The sequence below is a fragment of the Paramisgurnus dabryanus genome, chromosome 3 (assembly GCF_030506205.2).
Source record: "Paramisgurnus dabryanus chromosome 3, PD_genome_1.1, whole genome shotgun sequence".
NCBI lineage: Eukaryota > Metazoa > Chordata > Actinopteri > Cypriniformes > Cobitidae > Paramisgurnus > Paramisgurnus dabryanus.
In genome coordinates, this window is record NC_133339.1 from 13204905 (window position 1) to 13227051 (window position 22147).

The 22147-nt window shown below is 35.3% G+C and overlaps 1 protein-coding gene and 1 long non-coding RNA gene across 2 annotated transcripts; one reads left to right on the forward strand and one right to left on the reverse strand.

The window, feature by feature from the left end:
* Positions 1 to 970: 970 nt before the first annotated feature.
* Positions 971 to 8177, forward strand: LOC135768960 (uncharacterized). The gene is made up of 3 exons (XM_065278325.2): positions 971 to 1112; positions 2266 to 2477; positions 4917 to 8177. Exons 2-3 carry the CDS (start codon positions 2390 to 2392, stop codon positions 5594 to 5596), a joined length of 768 nt encoding a protein of 255 aa, XP_065134397.1. The 5' UTR covers positions 971 to 1112; positions 2266 to 2389; the 3' UTR covers positions 5597 to 8177.
* A 1404-nt stretch (positions 8178 to 9581) lies between these two features.
* LOC135768967 (uncharacterized) lies at positions 9582 to 21925 on the reverse strand. The gene is made up of 5 exons (XR_010542310.2): positions 21578 to 21925; positions 17774 to 17831; positions 17639 to 17674; positions 16074 to 16118; positions 9582 to 9718 (listed from the first exon to the last, which is right to left on the reverse strand). It is a non-coding gene; the product is annotated as an uncharacterized lncRNA (long non-coding RNA).
* Between the last annotated feature and the right edge of the window lie 222 nt (positions 21926 to 22147).

The following is a 22147-nucleotide window of genomic DNA, read 5'->3' on the forward strand; positions in this document are numbered from 1 at the left end:
CCAATACCCTTCTCTCCTCCCTGTACTTTCCTGTCCTCTCCAAAACTCACTGTTAAATAAAGGCAAAAACTGGCCAAAAAATATAACTTTTGAATTATGTTATGTTGTATTTGATTTTGGTTCAGAGTTACTGTACTTTCAAGTGTTTAGAAAAATAATGTTCTTAATTGACCAATCCCCTTGATTCTGTTACTAGTCCAACATTAGTTCTGGAATGTGTGGTTGTCAAGCTAGCCGTCAGGATTTTATCTGTTACAATATGTGCTGTTATGGTAGTTTCAGAGTGTAAAAAGTAAGTGGATCAGTTTACCCCGAGCTGGTTCACTTTACCCCCTTGATTTTTCTGGTCTGTCTCAGTTTACCCCTAAGCTGGGGTAAAGTGAGACACAAGACCACTTTTTTTAAAACAATCATATTTTTACTGCTCTTCGTCCTGAATACATTCTGGTAATTTCCATAGCTAGGAAACATCCTGAATTAATGGGAAATGTGTAAATTTGACTGATATATCATTTTAGCTCGCTTAGAGGGGAGCAAATGTAAAAAATGTCTCACTTTACCCCACTCTCCCCTATTGTATTTTTTACTTTCCTATATTAGAGTTTTGTTGAGATAATAATTTTGGTTGTCAGTTGATGTGCATTGACCAAATAAGACACTGACACGTTTTTGATCAAATTAAATTTTAATAGGGAGGGCTTTGAGGATGTTCAGAGAGAGAACAGAGACATTTCAGGAATGTGAGAGAGAAATTATGAATGGATAAAAGTTGTGTATAAGAAAACAAAGTAAGATAATATTTAGGAAATGTTATAAAATGTACTTATTGGAATATTTTTGTATGTGTGTATTTGGGTTAATGTAGTTTTATTTACATATAAATAAAATCCACGCTCCGGAGCAGAGGGGGCGGTTATGCGCCTATAAGCTGGATGCCAACCGCCGTTAAAAGAGAAGAAGAGGAGACAAGACGAGAGAAATTTATGAGGAGAATAGACGCGATTTTCGCGTTTCTTTGAGGATTTAAAAACGAGAATCTTGCCTGCAATCAGAAGTACTGCCCGCATTTTTACCCCGAGGAGGTGATTCGTTATTACTTCGGACTGTTTCAGGTAAGTTTTGAGAATAGGGACTACACAAATGTTTGTGATTTAAATAGGATGAGGCTTGTAAAATTCATGTGTAAAGTAGGCCTACTGTACTGTTGCTTTTAAAATTAAATTTTCAAGGATGCACTTTGTGTTTTTCTTTTACTTTACTATATTATCATACTTTTAAATCCACTACATTTCAAACACTTTGATATAGTACAGTTACTAGAGTAGTGAGTAAAAGTACTTCATTACTTTAAATCTCTGGTAAAATTTTAAAACAATTTTGATACGTTAAAGTTTAAACGCGTGAAACAAGTCATGCTTCAATAGATCCTGCTAGATTACATTTTCTGAACATTGACTTGGTGGCTTTCATTGACTGTATGTCTGTTCCTCTCGGGTTCACACAATTGTAAGAACAAGTTTTGACATTCAGAATGTGTCACATGACTAACAACAACTTCAATTTGATTACACTTTAAAGTTTTATGAAACATCGATACGTTGTCTTTTTTTGTGTAGGAATTTTCACATGTTGTTCAGATTCTCTTGAGATATAGTTTAAGATTAATATTTACACCTTTTGCACTTAAATTATTAAATATAAATCAACTTGGCTTTACAAGTAATTCACATTTTTATTTTGATCTTTTTATCTAGGAATGTTTTTTTTTTACAGTGTATCTGACTTATACTGGAAAATTAAATCCTGAAACAGATGCATGTAATGATGCACCGAAATGAAAATTCTGGGCCGAAACTGAAAATTTTAGGATTCACTTGGCCCAAAACTGAAGTCATAATGGCTTCTTTTTAAAACTTTAAAATGTTAAGTGGAGGATTTTCCAGAATTTTAGAGAAGAACCGCCATCTCCACTTTTTTAAAAATGCAATTGCACAATAGTTTATCTGCACAATTTTTATGCAATCCCTGCACAGCAGGGTTACTTGTTCCCAGAACATTCTGGAAACATTCATATTTTGTTCCCAGAATGTTCCTAATAACGTTCCCTGCTGGTTAGCCAGGAAAGTGGGCATTCACTGCACTGCCCTGGGACCTTTATCAATTTGCTTTGGTAAAGGTCATCCATTATAAGTTTTATTTGTTATATCTTGGTGCACCCCTACCTCTATGAATGCTTTACTGACAAAGCCTCTCTAAAATCTCCAGCCACACCCATAAAGTGATTGAGACCTTCAGTGAAGCTCCTCCTACAACAATTCACCAATAAATGCTGGAGTCAAACACACAGAGAAATCACTCTATGTGTGACAACTGAAATCTTCATGACATAATGTTGATGCTGGTGAAAGAGGAGCTTGAGAAGGTGACAGATCCACAACCATTCAGAATAAAGGATGAAGATACTGAGGAACAAATAGGTTGGTGTCTATTTTTCAATCTTTATTATTGATGGTTGAGGAATAATCATAAAACCATTGAGAAACATGAGGGGAAAAGGTGATGCACTGATGTTCCCTCCGTAAGCAAGCTGTTGATTGGTTAAAACGGCAACACTCAATTTGTGTCAAACGTGCCATCCGTGCTGCAGGATGCCTATTTGCATCTTTGCATTGACTTAACATGTAAATCACTCACACTTGCCGCCTCTTCCGCGTCTGGTGTGAATGCCACATTACTCTGAGTTTTTAGCGCAGTTGTGGCATGAGGATTGAACTTCAGAAGAGAACAATGTGTGTGTATTTACTGCTATATGCATAGTTCCTTACTAGGGGTGTGACGAGACACTTAATCCACGAGACGAAACACAAGATTGGGTTCACGAGAACGAGACGAGTCGATATTTTTACACTTTTTAAGAAACCCTCAATGATAAAATAAATGAATAAGAAACTGAAATCACATTATTTTTAAATGTTTTAACTAATCAAGGACGGGCCCTAACAATTATTTTGATAACTGATAATGAAGTAATTTGTTATTTTTGGATAATAAAAATAGACCCAAGTGAGCACTGAGCAGTAGCTTTTAAAATTACATAATAACGAAGATGTAATAATAATTGGTTCAAATAAACTATTAAAACCAAGTTACATTAAACAACATGAACAAACACATTACATTTGTGTCCTATAGATAAAAAGCATTATGTATGTATTATAACAAATGCCTGCAAGGGGCGATAGAGGACTCGTCTCGCGGACGCTGTCCTCACTTTCACTTTAGAAGGAGAGAAACGCTTATTTTTAGTCAAACAATGTTTAAATCCATATTAATATTTAATATATGTCCATTTCTTTACACTAGAAATGATACAGCTACTGTCATTTTTTGAGCAAGAACATTCAGACATTAAATCATGTAAACTCTGAGTGAGGGTTTAATCTGCTGAGACTTCACATCTGACACTGATCAACAGACAAACACAAACACACGAGCTCCCAAACGAACATTATTGGAAACCTAAACAATAAAGCAAACGCAGTAAAAGACAAATATAATGCATGCACTGTAAGGGTCAAACAGAAAGCTGCCTCCTTAGGAGGTCGCATATGCAGGCTGCATACGTCATCAAGGTTTATTTCAGATCATTTACTGAGCAATACATTCGCAAGTCGTGAGCATATTACAACAATTTGTGATTAACTAAATAATTAGTAAACTTTATAATTGTTAATAGTTTTAATAAGACAGTGATGAAGTAAATGCAGTTTAAAAATGCGACCTCAGAAGGATGCAGTCTTTTATTTGAGAAACGGCCAGCATTTCACCTCCACAAGAAATCTCGCGAGACACATGTAATCTCACGAAACACATTTCATCTCGCGAGATCTCGTCGCACCCCTATTCCTTACTATAATGTCAGGTTACATAATTTGACACTAGAGCAATATAATACATATTTATGTTCCCTGTTTTGTGTATTGATTCTGATGCGAAGTCCGCCCTTATAAGTTGTTTTAATGAACGTAGTGCATATAAGCTAATTAGCATAAACTAAACATTTTATCAGTTACACATCCCAATGTTTTGTAACACAATATGCCAAGGAAGTATTTTTATGCATCTGAGAATTGAGTTGATTGCAATGAGACAGAAACGCAGTGAAGACTAGTCCGGGTAATTTATATTAAAGCTTTTTTAACTTGCAACAGCTTAGAAATCAATCAAAATACTGTAATCTGTGATAGTTGTCCTCTTTATTTTTGAATCCAGTTCATAGAAAAACTGTCAGAAGAATAATTTAAGAGTATAGCTGTTTTCTCAAAGTTCACTCTTTAAGTGAGCTGTCGTTATTTTTGCTTTACTAAAGCTACTGGTGTGTAAAACCTGATTCAAGTCGCAAACATTTTCAAGCTTAGGACAGAGTAAGAGTATTTTGGGAAAATGTTTGCAGTCTTGGCTTTTTTTTAAATCTCAGAGAATGAACAAAAAAGCCAAAATTTTATGTTATTTTGTGCCACGCTTATTATGTTGGTCAGTTGAATGTTAAATGGATCCAATTCATGTTCAGTAAAAATTATTTGATGCAAAAATAAACTAGCTAAAAGGCCAACGGTTTAGTATTGTAGCAGTGTTTAATATCGGTATCAGCCAATTGTTGTCTGTTTAAATTTGTATCGGCCCCAAAAATCATATCGGTGCATCCCTAGGGTAAAATAAACTAATATCCATGAGATGATAACTTTCTGCATCTATAATATATTCAGTAGAATTAGATTGAAACATCAAGTAAAGAGTTTTATCCAAAGAAACCTTCAGTGGATTGAATGACAGAGGAGAAATTGAGAATAGAAACAACATCATGTGAAGTACATTAAAGATAACACAGTTTTAACTATTTACTGTCTTCATTTTAGATATGATGAAAGTGAAAGAGGAGAGTCAAGCTGAAGTGGATGAGAAACATCAGATTGTAAAAATAAAACCTAATGTTTTAGAGAAAGAAACTCTGAAGACAGAAGACATAAAGTGTGAAAATAGTTTCAGAGAAGATGAACGCCCTGCAGATCACAAGAGGACTCACAGTGAGAAGAAACCTTTCACATGTCAACAGTGTGGAAAGAGTTTCAGAAGAAAAGATCACCTTAAAGCACACATGAGGATTCACACTGGAGAGAAACCTTACACATGCCATGAGTGTAAAAAGAGCTTCAAAACTGCATTTGAACTTAAGATACACATGAGGTCTCACACAGGAGAGAAACCTTACACTTGTCAACAGTGTGGAAAGAGTTTCAGAGTAAATCCTACCCTTAAAGTACACATGAGGATTCACACTGGAGAGAAACCATATGTGTGCCATCACTGTGAAAAGAGTTTTACAACTCCATTTGAACTTAGGATACACATGAGGACTCACACTGGAGAGAAACCTTACTATTGTTTTCAGTGTGGAAAGAGTTTCTCTGCTGAAAGTAACCTTAAGATTCATGCAAGAATTCACACTGGAGAGAAACCTTACACATGCCATGAGTGTAAAAAGAGTTTCAAAGCAAAATCTACCCTTAACAAACACATGAGAATCCACACTCGATAGAAACCATTCATGTGTCAACAATGTGGATATGACAACAAAGCTTAGAAATCAGCTGAGGTCTTATTACAGGGTTCCCGCGGGGTCTTAAAAAGTCTCAAATTCATAAAGTTAATTTTAAGGCCATAAAAAGTCTTAAAAACGGCCAGATTTTCATCCTAGGTCTTAAATTTAATTAACCCAAGTCTTAAATTTCTTACCTCCGTTTAGCATTGTCCGCAAAAATAAAATGGTAATTTAAAATGCTGTAGAACTAATCAGTGAAGGAGGCAGAAAGTGTTTGATGGGCGGGCTTCTAAAAAGAAAAGTTCTGCAATTCGCGTGTCACTGAATCACACTTTAATCCAGTTTTTAATCATTATTTTTTAAAGAGGATACAAATGTAGGCTATTAGAATCCACGCAATTCATGCCATAAGCTATATTTCAGGTGTTGTGTTCTGACTGTATACTGTAGGTTTGGCGAGAAACAAACCTTAAATGCAGTTTTTTTTATAAGCAAAAATCTTTTCTGTGTTAATTTAACCAACTAGCCTGTGGCTTACCTGAGCATTTGCCAGATTCTGAAACAGAGGACCCAGAAGTGAAAAAATCAACACTGCTTATTGAAAATCAACTTAAACAGCCAGGCTGTCGAGTCTCGAGTTAGTGTTACACAGTTTTCACTTAGGAAGCTTTTGTTTAGCTCACTGCTCCATGCGCGTTTACCCCCTTGACTTTAATCTGCTAATCTTGATGACACGGTATGCAGCCTACAAATGCGACCTCTGGAGGCTACAGCCTTCAGATTTAGAAAGGCCTTGTAAGCAACACACAACAACCACGAACAGCCGTTTAATGGTAAATTTTATAAGCAAAAATCTTTTCTGTGTTTATTTAACCAACTAACCCGTGGCTTACCTGAGCATTTGCCAGGTTCTGAAACAGAGGACCCAGAAGCTAAAAAAATCAACACTGCTTTATTGAAAATCAACTTAAACAGTCAGGCAGTCGAGTCCCGAGCCACCAACAACGAGTCAACTTTAATGTTACACAGTTTTCACTTAGGAAGCTTTTGTTTACCTCACTGCTCCATGCGTGTTTACTCCCTTGACTTAATCTGCTAATCTTAATGACGTATGCAGCCTACAAATGTGACCTCTGGAGGCTACAGCCTTTGGATTAAGAAACAGCCTTGTTAGCAACACACACATTGTCTCGTTGGTCTTAAATTTCACTCATAATGGTCTTAAAAAGGTCTTAAAAAGTCTTAAATTTGACTTGGTGAAACCTGCAGCAACCCTGTATTAATAAAACTGTGCGTAGGATCATTACAAAAAGTCAACATATGCAAAAAAAACACAAGATATCTGTACTTGTGTTCTTGTGGACTTGTGAAATATCATCAGTCGCGACCCAAGTACTGTTCCAATTCCAAGTTTGCATGAAGCCAAGTTCAAATAACATGCCCAGATGTGTTTTTGATCCACTCATTTGATCGAGGATACATCAGGAGGTGACTTGTGTGGACTTGTATCAGCCAAGTTTTCCAGAACTTCAAATCTCAGTTAGTAAAGATAGGACCTAATATTAAAATTTCCTCTGACAATTTTGGATATTTGAGTTCAAGTTGATCAGCGGGCAGTCAGTGCCGTGTACACCGCCGAGGGCAGATTCATCTCTGCAAGTCCTTCTGAAATTTCCCGCTGTCTCAGTGCAGCTGCTCTGCCCTTCAGTGTCTGATGGTCAAACATGAAATATTCTCTTTGGATATATCTAACTGGCATTTTTCTGTCTCTTTATTATTCATATGAAGTCTGTTATTTGTTGTTTTCATTTTAACTGATGTTAAAGTTAAGTTTCATAACTTAAATCACATATATTTTCTATATAATCTTAACACTGAATCACTGCCTTTGTACTTTAACTAGATTTTTTACTTGTGTTTACTTCATGTTGTACAAACATTTTGTACTTTTATAATAAACGTGTGTGTGGTCTGGTTTCGGTGAGATTTTGGAATTTTCTTGTGGTCTTGTGTATTGCGGCAAATAGTATGCCATACAGAACCGTTTGCCACTGAACCTGCATTAACGACGACAGTGGGGCTTCTGGCCTTAGTCAAATGGGTTGGTGTGTATAAGGTCGGGTTGTGGTGAGATTGTGGCGTTAGAGATTGAGGTTAGATCAAGGGTTTATGCACTGAGTTACGAGAAAGGAGCAACTTCAGGAGATGTAAGGGCTGAGGAGTAGTGTGGCAGAGGGTGCCATCACTCAATTGACCATCCCACAGAGTCTCATGAGTGCCTCAAGTATGCATTAAGGGATATCAACATCAAGACCTATACAACAGATCTATGACCAGCACCTGTATACAGATGGTTCTAAAGATCCTGCCTCTACAAGAACTGTTTCGGCAGTGAATATCCCTACATTTCAATGCAATATCAGCAAAAGAATAACTAATAATGCTACCCAGTATCATGTAGATGCGTATAAATAGCACGATTCATAGGGTTGTAACGGTATGACGGTATACCATGATATTAACATGCACGATTATCATCATTCTAAAGAGAAATAACTTCTTTTGTTCAAATGAGGGATGCAGCTTTATTTTGTCTTTTTTATTCAAAAGGTTTTTTTTCTAAAAAAGTTTGATATAATAAACCAAATGTTCAACCCAAAACCATATCTCTTTTCATTCATTTAAGGGTCATTGTAGCTGATGATTATAATAATAATAATTTTATATCATATACCGTGAAACTACAAACACTGGTTTTATTGGGAATTTTATTGGTTCTAATGGAATATGGCCCAAAACACACTACAGTGTAGTGATTTTACTGGTAAAAGCTAATGGTTCCTATTGGTATTTTAATGGAAACCATTAGAATTTTCTGTAATGGTTTTATCGCTTTTTTTTCAGCAGGGGGAATATTGATAGCAAAAGCATGAACACCTTAATAGCATTTATCTACTTGTTGGAAAAGGAAGAAGTACATTTAAGAACAAAAAAGAAGATATTATAATTTCACGTCTTCGAATCAGACATTCTGGACAAAATAATTCCCTTTTTAAAATAGGAAAGCATGCAACTGGTAAATGAAGACATTGTAATCAAACAGAGACAATAGAGCATATTTTATGTTAACACAGTGTGAAAATGTAAAAAAAATATATCACTTATTCAGGAAATGAAAAAAAAGGGCTTTTTGGAATGTAATTTATAGCAACAGAAGAAGTATAGAGCCATTATACACACTCCAGTTCAGTAGATGGCGGAAGTGCACCATAAGTTTGTTTACCAACCGCCATAAAACTCGGAGATTCGAATCAAAAGATTCGTAAAGATTTGAAGCCTCGGGAATCATGATGCTGCGTCCGAAACCGCCTACTACCCACTGAGCAAAAGTATGTCCAAAAGACGTCTTTTCAACATCTTTGTCGGACGTTGAAAAGACGTCCCCATCAGGGTGCAGAATGAAAGGTTTTCCGACGTCTTTTTCTGACGTCTTTTGGACGTCCAATAAAGACGTTGAAAAGACGTCCCCATCAGGGTGCAGAATGAAAGGTTTTCCGACGTCTTTTTCTGACGTCTTTTGGACGTCCAATAAAGACGTTGAAAAGACGTCCCCATCAGGGTGCAGAATGAAAGGTTTTCCGACGTCTTTTTCTGACGTCTTTTGGACGTCCAATAATGACATCCATAGGACGTCTTTTTAAGGTCCAAATTTAGTTGAAATGTGGTCATTGTGGACATATTTTCAACGTCTTATAACGTCAACTGCAGACTCATTTTAGACATCATTTAGCTAAATAAAGACTCACACTTTGCACTCCATTAAACGTATTTATTCAAAACTTATTTTGTATAAATGTGGTTGTGTGTTTGTGTGTGTACAAATGCATAAAAGCTAAATACAAAAAATAAAAACAATACAATTATAACATTTAAAAACAACATAAATAAACAATATATATATACTTCAAAAAAATTTTAAAAAGTGCATCTATTCAAAAAGTAATGTTAAAAAATTTTTTTATTGTGTACCCCTCCCTTTCTTGATGGTGCACGTTTAAGATGGTCTTAAGCATGTTTTCTTATCAGCTGCTCCGTTGCATCTTTACTCCATTACTCCACCTGTAAAAATGGAAAGACAAAAAATATAAATATGCAAAAGCAGCCTGTAGTCATACACCAAGTACACATACATGTTATAAGAAAACAGCAAGGTTTAAATCCTTTGTACACCCTTACTTCATAGCTTTTGCAGCACTGTACCAACTGTCCTCTAGGTGTAAATTTTCACCTCATGATTTATCATCTGTTAACAATTTCCCTGTATTTTTACAGTACTGGCAGCACGTCTATTTCTTGTTTATTTTTAGTGTATTTTACTGTAATACCTATATTGACAGATTAATTTTTTTACTTATTACAGTAATTACAAATAATATTACATACTATATAGCTAATTTAGATATAAATCTATAGTTATTAATATTGTAAAACGCTATTCTTGACATGACATTATGAATTAAAAGGCAATTCAAGCCATGTTTGTATTAAAAATATTTTTTTTGAATCATTTCATTGAAACAAAAAATATTTAAAACATTTTAAACATTAAGTAAAGAGCCAGTAAGATGACAATTTTAAGCGTCCTATCACTGTTTATTAGTCCCGGACAACAGGTTTAAACGCATGCAAGGTCAAAACACACTGTAATTTTCTCAAAATATACATTTAAAATTAACCCATTTCTCAGAGATCCCCCAACTATTCGTGTGAAGCCATTCAACGACTTAGTCTGCTTACACCCCACCTTTCAGTAGCCTACACTGCTTTGATTGGACAACTGACAGAGTCTCCGCGCAGACCACAGATCAGTGGCACAGACCAACAATAGTGCAACATGTATTGACCTAGTGCTAACATGATTTACTGAGAAGACATTATCGACATTAGGGATGCAGCGATTATAGATTTTGATGGTGCGGTTATAGTCTGATAAATAATCACGGTTTTACGGTTATTAAGAATTCATTTCTTTTACAACATTAATGTATAAAATCACATGAATAAATTTTTTAACAATTGCTAAATTCTTCTGTTTTTTCAGTTTGTGTATTTTTCTACAATTCTTGGACAAATGATAATAATAATAACTTAGCTGGCTTTGACTTAAACATTATAGGTGTCTTTTGAAACCTATAGGCTATTCATTTTAATGATCTTTTGAATAAATGTAATTTTACATTTGGACTGAATAAATGTATATTATTTTGGTTTGTTTGAAGTAAAACGAATTCATTAAGTTGTTCTCAAAACGAATAATAACACAGGGTCATCCTGCAGGTACTGCGAGTCATTTTGACAGGTGTAGCTTTATATTACACAAAAATAAAATATAAATATTAGGGGTGGCAAGATTAACATGTTAACTCAAGCTATTCATTAATTAATCATAAACGCGTTAAAAGAATTCAACCTAAGGAAATGCAGTCAGACCACCAGGAGCCCCGCCCAGGTTTGATCCACGAGCAGGAGGTTTTTAATGCTGTACAGACATGGAGTGTGGCTCTTTCACGTACTCATGTAGGTGCACGCACGCACGCACGCACACATACACACACACACACAAACCAGATGCACGAACAACCAAGAGACACGTCACGCGGCCACATATTCTTTTGAACGCGGAGCTTTGTCATACAGTGCATCATGATGCATGCGCCTCTTGGTGGTTCGTGGATCTGGTTTGTCTGTGCGTGCCTGAAACAAAAACACGCAGTGTAGTGAAAACTTTACGGTTACTTAACCCTGACATTTTAAAGTGCGGTTAATAGTGAAACCGGTTAATCGCTGCATCCCTAATCGACATTAATACACATCATTCATCATTAATCCAAGCATTAAAAACGACAACAAAAACTAACATTTTACACCCATTTAAGCATTTATGTTAGCTAACCGGGTCATATCAAAACCTAAGTGAGCATGCGCTAGCCGCTTGCTAACGTGACTCTCTGACAGTATATATGGGCAGTTTCCCGGACCAGGGTTGGCTTAATCCAGGACTAGGCCTTAGTTTAATTTGGAAATATAACTAGTTTTAACAAACATGCCTTAATAAAAACATTACCTGTGTGCATTTTGAGGTTAAACAAAGGGCACTGATGTATTTTAAGATACGTCAGTGCAAGATGTTTTCAGTTTGGAGAGCTCTTAAAAGTGTTTAAGTCTAGGACTAGTCTAATCCCTGTCCGGAAAACCGCCCCATAGAGTTTAAACAACTCCATCATTCATCATTAATCCAAGCAGTAAAAACGACGATAGAAACTAACAATTTTACACTCATTTAAGCATTTATGTAAACTAACCGTGTCATAGCAAAACAATAAGTGAGCATGCGTTAACTGCTTGCTAACGTGACTCTCTGACAGTATATTAAGAGTTTAAACAAGTCCATCATTCATCATTAATCCAAGCAGTAAAAACGACGATAGAAACTAACAATTTTACACTCATTTAAGCATTTATGTAAACTAACCGGGTCATAGCAAAACAATCAGTGAGCATGCGTTAACTGCTTGCTAACGTGACTCTCCGAGTTTAAACAACGAAGCAATAAAAACGATGATAGACATTTTACACTCATTTAAGCAAGTATGTAGCTATACTCATACTTACAGGTTGTGGTTAGGAGACGCATGTTGTTTCAAATAAAGTGGGTACTGAACAATCTTTCATTGCCAAACGTCTAAGTTAATAAATCCCTCTGTGAAAAATTAATTTTAACTAGAGGTCAACCGATATGTGTTTTTCAGAGCCAATGCCGATACCGATTATTACTGATCAAGTAGACCGACAACTGATATTCTGAACTGATATGGCTGGTGTAAAAATGAAAATTAATGTCAAAATTAAGACTCAGGGTCTGACAAAAACTCTCAATGCTTTGAAACATTTTTAATTCTTCTGACTCTAAGAAATGTTAATTATAACAATCATATTAATAATAACAACATTTGAGCGTTTAAACGTTCATTTTCCTCACAGCTGCTCTTGTCTGCGTTCAGCCGCCGCACGCACACACAGCAGCCTGTCATCAGTGCAAGTGAACAGAGCGATCTCTCTCACGTCTTAAAGCTACAGTATCATAATTCATCTCTCAATACAATCACTCTCTGCTCTTGACTAAGGAACTGTTATACTTCATACGAATGTGTGTATATTTAATACATACAGTAAAGACTGTGAAGTGTTTTATTTTCAGTACTCTTAGGAGACAAACGTTTCTAAAGAGATATTAAATAACTCTTTGGAGAAGAGTGCTAATTTATTTGATTCTCTATTAAAACAATAATATACCCAATTACTGTAAGTAATATAACAAAGGCAACATCTGTGGTATTACGTTATCTAGAAAAAATGTAACAGTTACAGTCATCAAATAGCTTGCATATCAGCTAAAAAAATTGGAATTGGTATCGGCCGATCGCGAAGATAAAAGATCGGTAATTTGTATTGGCTGCAAAAATCCTGATCGGAGCATCCCTAATCATATGGATATAATGATTAACTAAACAATTTGTATTATGTAATAGGTGTAATTAATTTAATTGCCTTCATAGCTTCATTCTGTATGTTTTTAAAAAGACTACAAATGTTTTCATAAAACTATAACATTAATACCAGTTCATAGGCACAATTAGTTGGTTCAACAGCCTATTCCTTAAGTATATACAGTTGCAATCAGAAATATTCAACCCCCAAAGAGTTTTAAGGATTTATAAATAAAAATCTTTTCTTGGCCGGACTCATGACTCCCAACAAATCAGATGGGCGAGGGACAGGCATTGCTGTAGGCAACTGAATAGAGTGCCCTGTTCCGTGTTCCGACGGCTCTCACTAAATCCATGGCTGCGTCAGAGCCGAAATAGTGCATTTCAAATCAAATTACATTATCGGCAAATAGGCTTTTAAAATGTCCGATGTTGATAGTCGGCAAAATGCTTAATATCGACGTCTATAATCGGCCAGATTGATAATCGATCGACCCCTAATTTTAACCACAGATTCTTCACAGCCAAACATTTAGTATACCCTCCTTGAAAATTTCTCCTTTGGTAGTGAAAACAGCACAAACTGAAAACACAGCATGATGTTTACACACTAACTAGCTTTGAGCAGGTCATAGTTTTCGTTTCTCCCGCAGGCAAGGCTGTAGGCGGAGATTAGTATCTCGTGTGACGTGGAAGTGTTCGTGTGACGTGGAAAATGTCAGGCAGGAGAATCAGTCCATATAACGACTCGTTTCAGTGAGTAAGAGTTGACCTACTTTAGAAGCCAATAACTTGTAGCAAATGGCTCGGAGTCAGATTGGGGCCATTTGGCATCTGGATTTCAACAGCCCTAAAATTGTGATAATTAGATAACCCTGTCTCCTCTATCACCTATCAAGGCTGTAAAGTGGGCGACAATTAAAACAAATGCCGTCGTAAAAGGAGGTTCAAAGGAGTACCATCAGAGCCGATCGAATGACCACCGCCAGAGACACAGCAGGGGGCACAGACTATATGTCTGTGATGAAACCACATTTAAAGATCACAATGAGCTGTTTAAAGGCGGAGTCCACGATGTTTGAAAAACGGTTTGGAAAAGGAGACGGGCCGACTACCAAAACACACTTATAGCCAATCAAATCAAATCAAATCAAATGCCGGGTTGCGTATGTGTGGGGCGGGTCTATCAACAGAAGGTCCAGATTCTATTGGGGTAGGGGCGTGTTTGTTTAGGCGATTTCAAATATCAACACTGGCTTTCAAACATCATGGACTCCGCCTTTAAATGTATATATATTTTATATCCCTTTACTGCATGATCGTGTATGTGTGATGTAACTGTGTGTTAACACTTTAGTTAGATTTTGTTCACTGTAGCATGGTTCATATCTTAGGTATGAAATTATTATTCAACGTGATCTTAAACCCATGTCTTGTCTAGTATCAAATTAATCCACTCTTTATTTCCTAATCATTTCTATGTATCATATTACCATAAGCCGCATCAATGTCATTTAATATCGATTTGAAGAGTTATGGAAACAAACTTTTATCATTTGGCATTTACGCAAATGTGATGTCTGAAAGAACAAAGGCTTGTTTCCCGCGCGATCGAACACTTCGCACATTGGTCATTTCACCTAAAATTTTCACCTACTCGCTGATGTTTAAGCTTTACCCCTTATGAAAATTAAGGCGATCCTTAGAGATTTTCCGATGGTTTGTGCAGATGTTAAGCAATAGTGCTATTGCCAATCTTTTACTCTCTCTCTCTCTCTAGCTTTTCAGTCTTTTCTTTCTCATCTATGTTTTATGTTATTGTATATGTGTATGTTTAGTTAGTCATTGTGTGTACTTCGTTTTGTAGTTAATAAACCGGTTTTGCATTTTCACAATTGAATTGTTTCTGTGTTCAATGCTCACGAAATTAAAGTCACTATTTCTGCCTTTTGATCCAGCTACACGCTGCGAGTAGCACTGTATATCAGTAAGAAGGTTAATTTTAAAGGCCATGAAATTAACATTTCTTAGACGTTAATATACGATTATGGATATATGTCTTCGGTGGACGAACATATTAATTAATTGTTATTATTAATTCTGCTACGCCAGGTAAAACCTGATAAACTTGTATAATTAATTACAGTTAGTTATACATAATATTCCCTTTTGAGCTAAAATCTAAGATTCCCTTGGGAATCCCCGTAGTATTACAGTCGGAGGTTTATAGTGTTTCAAATAACTTTATTCCCCTCCTCCCGCTGAATCACTACAAACTTGTATTAAAGTTTTTGGTTAGACTACTTTGCACATTGTTTACATTGATGGGCAGCTACATGACACACTGCAATACAGGTCAGTTTCGATTTTGGATCTGTGTGGCTCTTCAATAATAACTGAATGATGTATATCAGGGTTCCCCAAATCTTATCCTGGAGTTAAGGAACACTACAGAGTTTACGTCCAACCCTAATCAAACTTACCCACCTGTGATTTTCTAGTGATCATGAAGACCTTGATTAGCTTGCTCAGGCGTGTTTGATCAGCGTTGGAGCTAAACTCTGCAGTCCTCCTGCCCTCCAGGGTAAGATTTGGGGAACCCTGATGTATATATAACATCTGTAAAAAAACTCTACTTGTGTGTGCTTAAGAAAGTATGTATGTTTGTTCTCTAGAACCGGGGATTTGTACATGTATATTATTTTCACATTAATATTGGATGCATTTCTTTTTTCGACTATTAAAAAATTGTAACTTGTCTTATTCACATTGTAGGGTCATTTAGACCCAGAGGATCAAAAACAGTAAATCTTTTAAACACCTTCAGAAAAACCAAATCAAGCCCAGATTTTTGTATTCAAATTTAGACTATTTAGGAAGTCAGGGTTGAGACGAATGGCACTGAAAACAAAAAAAAAATGACTAACCTTAAAACCAGGAATTACTGGAGGCAGTGGAGGACGAGGTAAAATCTAATATATTAAAGAAAGAACATTAATATGTTATTTGCAATTGTTGACACACAATATTACAGTACAGTCATTACCAAGTGTTGAGAATTATGTTATTATTAAAGTCAAACTCCAAGAATGTCACAGGCAGTTATATAATATCTTAGGATGCCAATAATCAAGACAAGCAAATTAAAAGTTATTACATGCGTGTGTATAGATATGCAGTCTTAAACATGGGACATTATGGGGTGGTTTCCCAGACAGGGATTAGCTTAAGCTAAGACTAGGCCTTAGTTTAATTAGGAAATATAACTAGTTTCAACAAACATTCCTTACTAAAAACATTACGGCGTGGTTTCCCGGACAGGGATTAGATTAGTCCTCCTAGACTAAAATAAATATAAGAGCTGTCCAAACTGAAAACAACTTGCACTGATATATCTTAAAATACATTAGTGTCCTTTGTTTAGCCTCAAAATGGACACCAGTAATGTTTTTAGTAAGGCATGTTTCTTGAAAACTAGTTATAATTCCTAATTATACTAAGGCCTAATCCCGGCATAAAATAATACCCGTTCGGGAAACCACCCCTACTTGTGTGCATTTTGAACCAAAACAAAGAGCACTGATGTGTTTTAAGATGTCACTGCAAGTTGTTTTCGGGAAACCGCCCCTATAAATAACAAAGAATCAACCAATCAAAATGATTCGTAGGCTACATAGTTCTGAAAGGTTCAGATGTTCATAGTGCTTTTCAGCATCCTTGCATGTTAACATACAGCCAATTATTGTTGTGCATTTAACGTTAAAAGTTAGCCTATACGATCTCTAGCTCTTACTCACACACCTGTTTATAAGGAGTATAATACAGGTATATTATTATTAATAATATAAATAGATAAAATCAGACATTGTTGAATTTATTAATAACGAATTAGATATTTGTATTATCCCAAAACTATCTAAATATACACTGTAAATGTGCATTTTGCATGTGGTGAGGGGCATAGCTGTATATGTAAACGAGTTATGTTGTCATTTTACTATTGTGATTCTGTAGCTGCTGGGGTTTAATTGCTAGCTATAGTAGGCTATAGTGCAATAACTGTGGTAGTTAAAGAACTAAATGCTGATCAAATTGAATCAAAATGTTGATTAAATGTTTTGGGCATTTTTTGTGCCTTTGGGTGGGTTTTGGACAGTTTTTGGGGTAGAAACCATCAATTCTATCTGGCAACACTGCATTTGAGCTTAGCTGGTGACTGATATATTCCTGTGGGTAGAGGTTAGGAAAAAACACCTCTAATATTGATATCATTCAACCGGGAAGTAGGGGGCTGTAGTACAAACCGGCAGGTCACTGAAGGCTTTGAAAGGTGAATTGTATTAGAGAAAATATACCTTTATCATTTTGCAGGTATTATTTATGCTCTAACAGCAACATTAAATGCTAACTAAAGTTTGGAATATGGGATCCGGAAAACGGGACCTTTACATGGAATTGAACAAAATGGTTAATTAAAAAGATCTTAAATTACCTTAGGAAAACTGGCACTACTGAAGGAAAACCGGCACTATTGAAACATAATTGAAAAAGAGCAAGATATTACAAACGTCAGCATATATTAAAATGTATTTTGTTTTCTTTGAGGTTAATCAAAACAAATACTTACTGTACAAAGATGCTTGGTCAAATGGCTCTGAAAAGAGCCTTTGGGGTGTATGTAGGTCCTGTTTACAAAAACAGAAAGGAGAAAAAGAAATCAAATATATTGCAAATGCCTTTGTAAATTAATATGCATTCAGTATTCATTCATCTTTATTGACTAAACAGTATGTTAAGAACATGACAGAAAAGACAATTATTCTATTTTGTTTAAATTCCAAGGTTAATAAAGGCTCTTAATTTTATGAATAGATTGCAAGGCAAAGGGGGTCATTATCAAGTTATCATCATGTTAGTTTCCTTACTTAATCACTTCTTTGTCTGGCTGTCTACTACAGTGCCTGTGCGCTTCTATTGAACGGAGCTCTTTGATTGACAGGTGAACTTTTACCATAGAAGCCCACTTTCAAGCATGTCACTTAGACAAAATCATTAAAAATGCATTCAAATGGTTAATATTATAAAAGGACGGATGTCATTTTTTGTGTGGGAAGAAAAAGTCATTTTTACGACCGTGTATTTAGTTTCACATGGCTGTTATTAAGGAATGAGTCCCCCTCGGACTGAAAGAGATAATAGAGTTCCCCAAGACGGTCTAAAATAACTCACTGAAAAATATTTAATACGCGAACATATTAACAGTCAGTTAATAACAACTAACCAAGGCATCAGTTCGTTAATACCCAGCAAACACAGAACGTTCCCCTAACGTTAGTTTTTGGTTATATTTTGGTTATTTTTTTGGGAACCAAAAAATAACGTTCTGGGAAGGTTATTTTTAGGTTTTATTTTTTGCAACCATAAAATAACGTTCCCATAACGTTGTAGGGTGGTTATTTTTAAATAACCTAAAAATAACTTATACAGAACGTTATTTTTTGGTTATTTTTTGGTTATTTTTTTGGAACCATAAAATAACGTTCCCATAACGTTGCAGGGTGGTTATTTTTAAAATAACCTAAAAATAACTTATACAGAACGTTATTTTGGTTCTTTTTTGGTTCTTTTTTTGGAACCATAAAATAACGTTCCCATAACGTTGCAGGGTGGTTATTTTTAAAATAACCTAAAAATAACTTATACAGAACGTTATTTTTTGGTTATTTTTTTGGAACCATAAAATAACGTTCCCATAACGTTGCAGGGTGGTTATTTTTAAAATAACCTAAAAATAACTTATACAGAACGTTATTTTTTGGTTCTTTTTTGGTTATTTTTTTGGAACCATAAAATAACGTTCCCATAACGTTGCAGGGTGGTTATTTTTAAAATAACCTAAAATAACTTATACAGAACGTTATTTTTTGGTTCTTTTTTGGTTATTTTTTTGGAACCATAAAATAACGTTCCCATAACGTTGCAGGGTGGTTATTTTTAAAATAACCTAAAAATAACTTATACAGAACGTTATTTTTTGGTTATTTTTTGGTTATTTTTTTGGAACCATAAAATAACGTTCCCATAACGTTGCAGGGTGGTTATTTTTAAAATAACCTAAAAATAACTTATACAGAACGTTATTTTTTGGTTCTTTTTTGGTTATTTTTTTGGAACCATAAAATAACGTTCCCATAACGTTGCAGGGTGGTTATTTTTTGGTTTTCTGGAACCATAAAATAACCTAAAAATAACTTACACATAACGTTCTCTATTGGTTATTTTTTGGTTATGTGTTTTTTTAGGAAATGAAGTGAATGCATAATTAAACCCATTATTCCTTTAGTGTGCACGTCTAATATGCGCGTGCTTGTCTGCACGAGCTTACCGCCTTCTTCACGAGTACCCGCTTTATCTTGTGCTCAGGAAAAGTCGTTAATTTAAAGTCGCAATGAAATTGAAATGAAAAACTATATATGCATTTTTAATAGTGTGGTATTATTAACAAATGACTTATCTGTGAGCTTCATTATTTTTTAAAAATTCGTGTGTGCTCATAATCTTTAATCAAAAATGCAAATCTCCTCCCCTCCTCAAAACGATCTCTCTTCACTTCCGGTCAAAAGTATGGCAGGTGGGCGGGGTCCGGGAGAAGATCGCAGTGATTAGCAATTAGCAACACGACCCAACTTCAAACGATCCAATCAGATCTCGATGGACAAATTCAAATCCAGCCCTGCCTTATTTCATCTCAAAAGCCGTTTCATTCGGATATACGTCACCACGGGGAAAATAAGGCAATCGCTACTTCCGTTTCATGGCGACTTTAAAAAATAACGGTCCTTTCGTTTTTACCTCAGAGACTAACATTGTTTTAGCGGTTCTTTTGTCTCTTTCTTGATTTAGTAACTTAAATATGTGAGAAGAAATATATATACGAGTGATTTCCAATCGATTTGAGGAGAATTTGAGGAGAATATAATGTTAGAAACTTTTTATTGTTGTAAAAACGGATAGCCGACTAACTGTGGTAAGATCTTTTAACCTAAAGTGACTGATTTATTTCTCATTGCGTTTTAACTTCAGAGTATATCATTCTAGCGATTTCTTTTTTGTTTCTTCATTAGTAGCTTAAATATGTGAAAACGAAAATATATTTTAATTATTTCCATGAAGAGAATATGAAGTTAGAAGCTTTTGATTATTGTAAAAACTGAGAGAGAGATGCTGATTGTTGTTACTTAATAATGGAGAGGCGGCTGCTGTAAGGTCTGTTAAACTAAAGTGAATTACATGTTTATATATTTTCAATAAATATCTGTTTTAACTCTTCTTTATTGTGTTGAAGTCACTATTATATATTTGATAAAATATAATGTTATCTAAATACATAATATGTGATGTGTTGAGGTATTTTTATATAAAATAACCTGTGTTATATAATGGTATAATATTTTAATAGACATTTTTTCCAGTAATAGCATAATTTAATTATTATAGATTTTGTATTAAATAAATTATTTTATTCCTCCTTATACGGAAATGTGTTTTACTTAGTTTAGATAGATATGATAGATAAAAACCAACCAAAACACAGCATGGGATGTACTAATAGACGTGCCGTACTTTTGTAAGCCTTCACTTCTTCACTGAGGCTGGAGTCTTGCGCGCTCTGTCAGTGCGTGCACGGAGCCGCGGCAACGCGCCCTCGCGCCCTGGTGAGATCATTTTTCACTCCATGTCAGCTGTGCATTTTCCAAGGTTTGTTTTTGGTTAGCCAGAAAAGTTTTCTTTACAGAAATAGAACGTTGTTTTTAGGTTATTTTAACGGTCTCCTAACGTTAGTTTTTGGTTCTCAAAACGTTCCCCTAACGTTAGTTTTTGGTTCCCATAACGTTATTTTCCAAGGTTTGTTTTTGGTTAGCCAGGAAAGTTTTCTTTACAGAAATAGAACGTTATTTTTAGGTTATTTTAACGTTTTCCTAACGTTAGGAGAACGTTAGAATAACGTTATTCTAACGTTCTCCTAACGTTATTCTAACGTTCTCCTAACGTTAGGAAAACGTTAAAATAACCTAAAAATAACGTTCTATTTCTGTAAAGAAAACTTTCCTGGCTAACCAAAAACAAACCTTGGAAAATAACGTTATGGGAACCAAAAACTAACGTTAGGGGAACGTTTTGAGAACAAAAAACTAACGTTACGGGAACGTTTTGGGAACCAAAAATTGTTAGCTGGGTAACAACTAACCAAGTCTAAAAATAGCCTACGGAACGTTATCCTCCGCGCCCGCGGTGTCAAATTCTGTCATCAGTTTATCGAAAACAATTCTCGAAAAACTCGACGTTTTCTAACAAAAATATTTTTGACAATAAAATAAGTACACAAAACAAAATAAACACACACTGTTTGGAATGGATAAACATAACTTACCTGTTCACAGCAGGTTGTGTCCGTTGAGTACGTTTACGCTGGCGATGCTTAATTACGTCTGTTGATCACGTGCAAAAAAAGATCACGCGCCACCTCGCCACCTAAGCTTTTACACACCCTTGTGGTTAAACTTAAAATTGCAATGTTGATTATTTTTGTAAATCACACTTGAATTTGGTTTAATTTGCAAATTACACAAAAGAAATGCAGTAGATTTTGGCACGCGTTGTGAATTCATTCATAAAAATATAACATATTTTATCACCTTAAAGAATTTTCACAAAAAAAAAAAACGTCATGTTACATTGTTTTGAATCAGAACTCATTTGTCGTTTTTATTGCATAAGTTTTTATATTTTTTTTCTGAACCTGTTTTGAACGTCTAAATGAAGTCCAAGAACGGACCCTCAAATATTGAACTGCATATCAACGTTCAAAAGACGTCGTAGTCAGACGTCCAAATACTGTACTGGATCTGCACGTCGTTTAGAAGTGCAGATTAGGTGCAGATTAGGTTCTGGACCGACCGACCCGATATGGACATAATCTGAACGTCCTTTGGACGTCTCA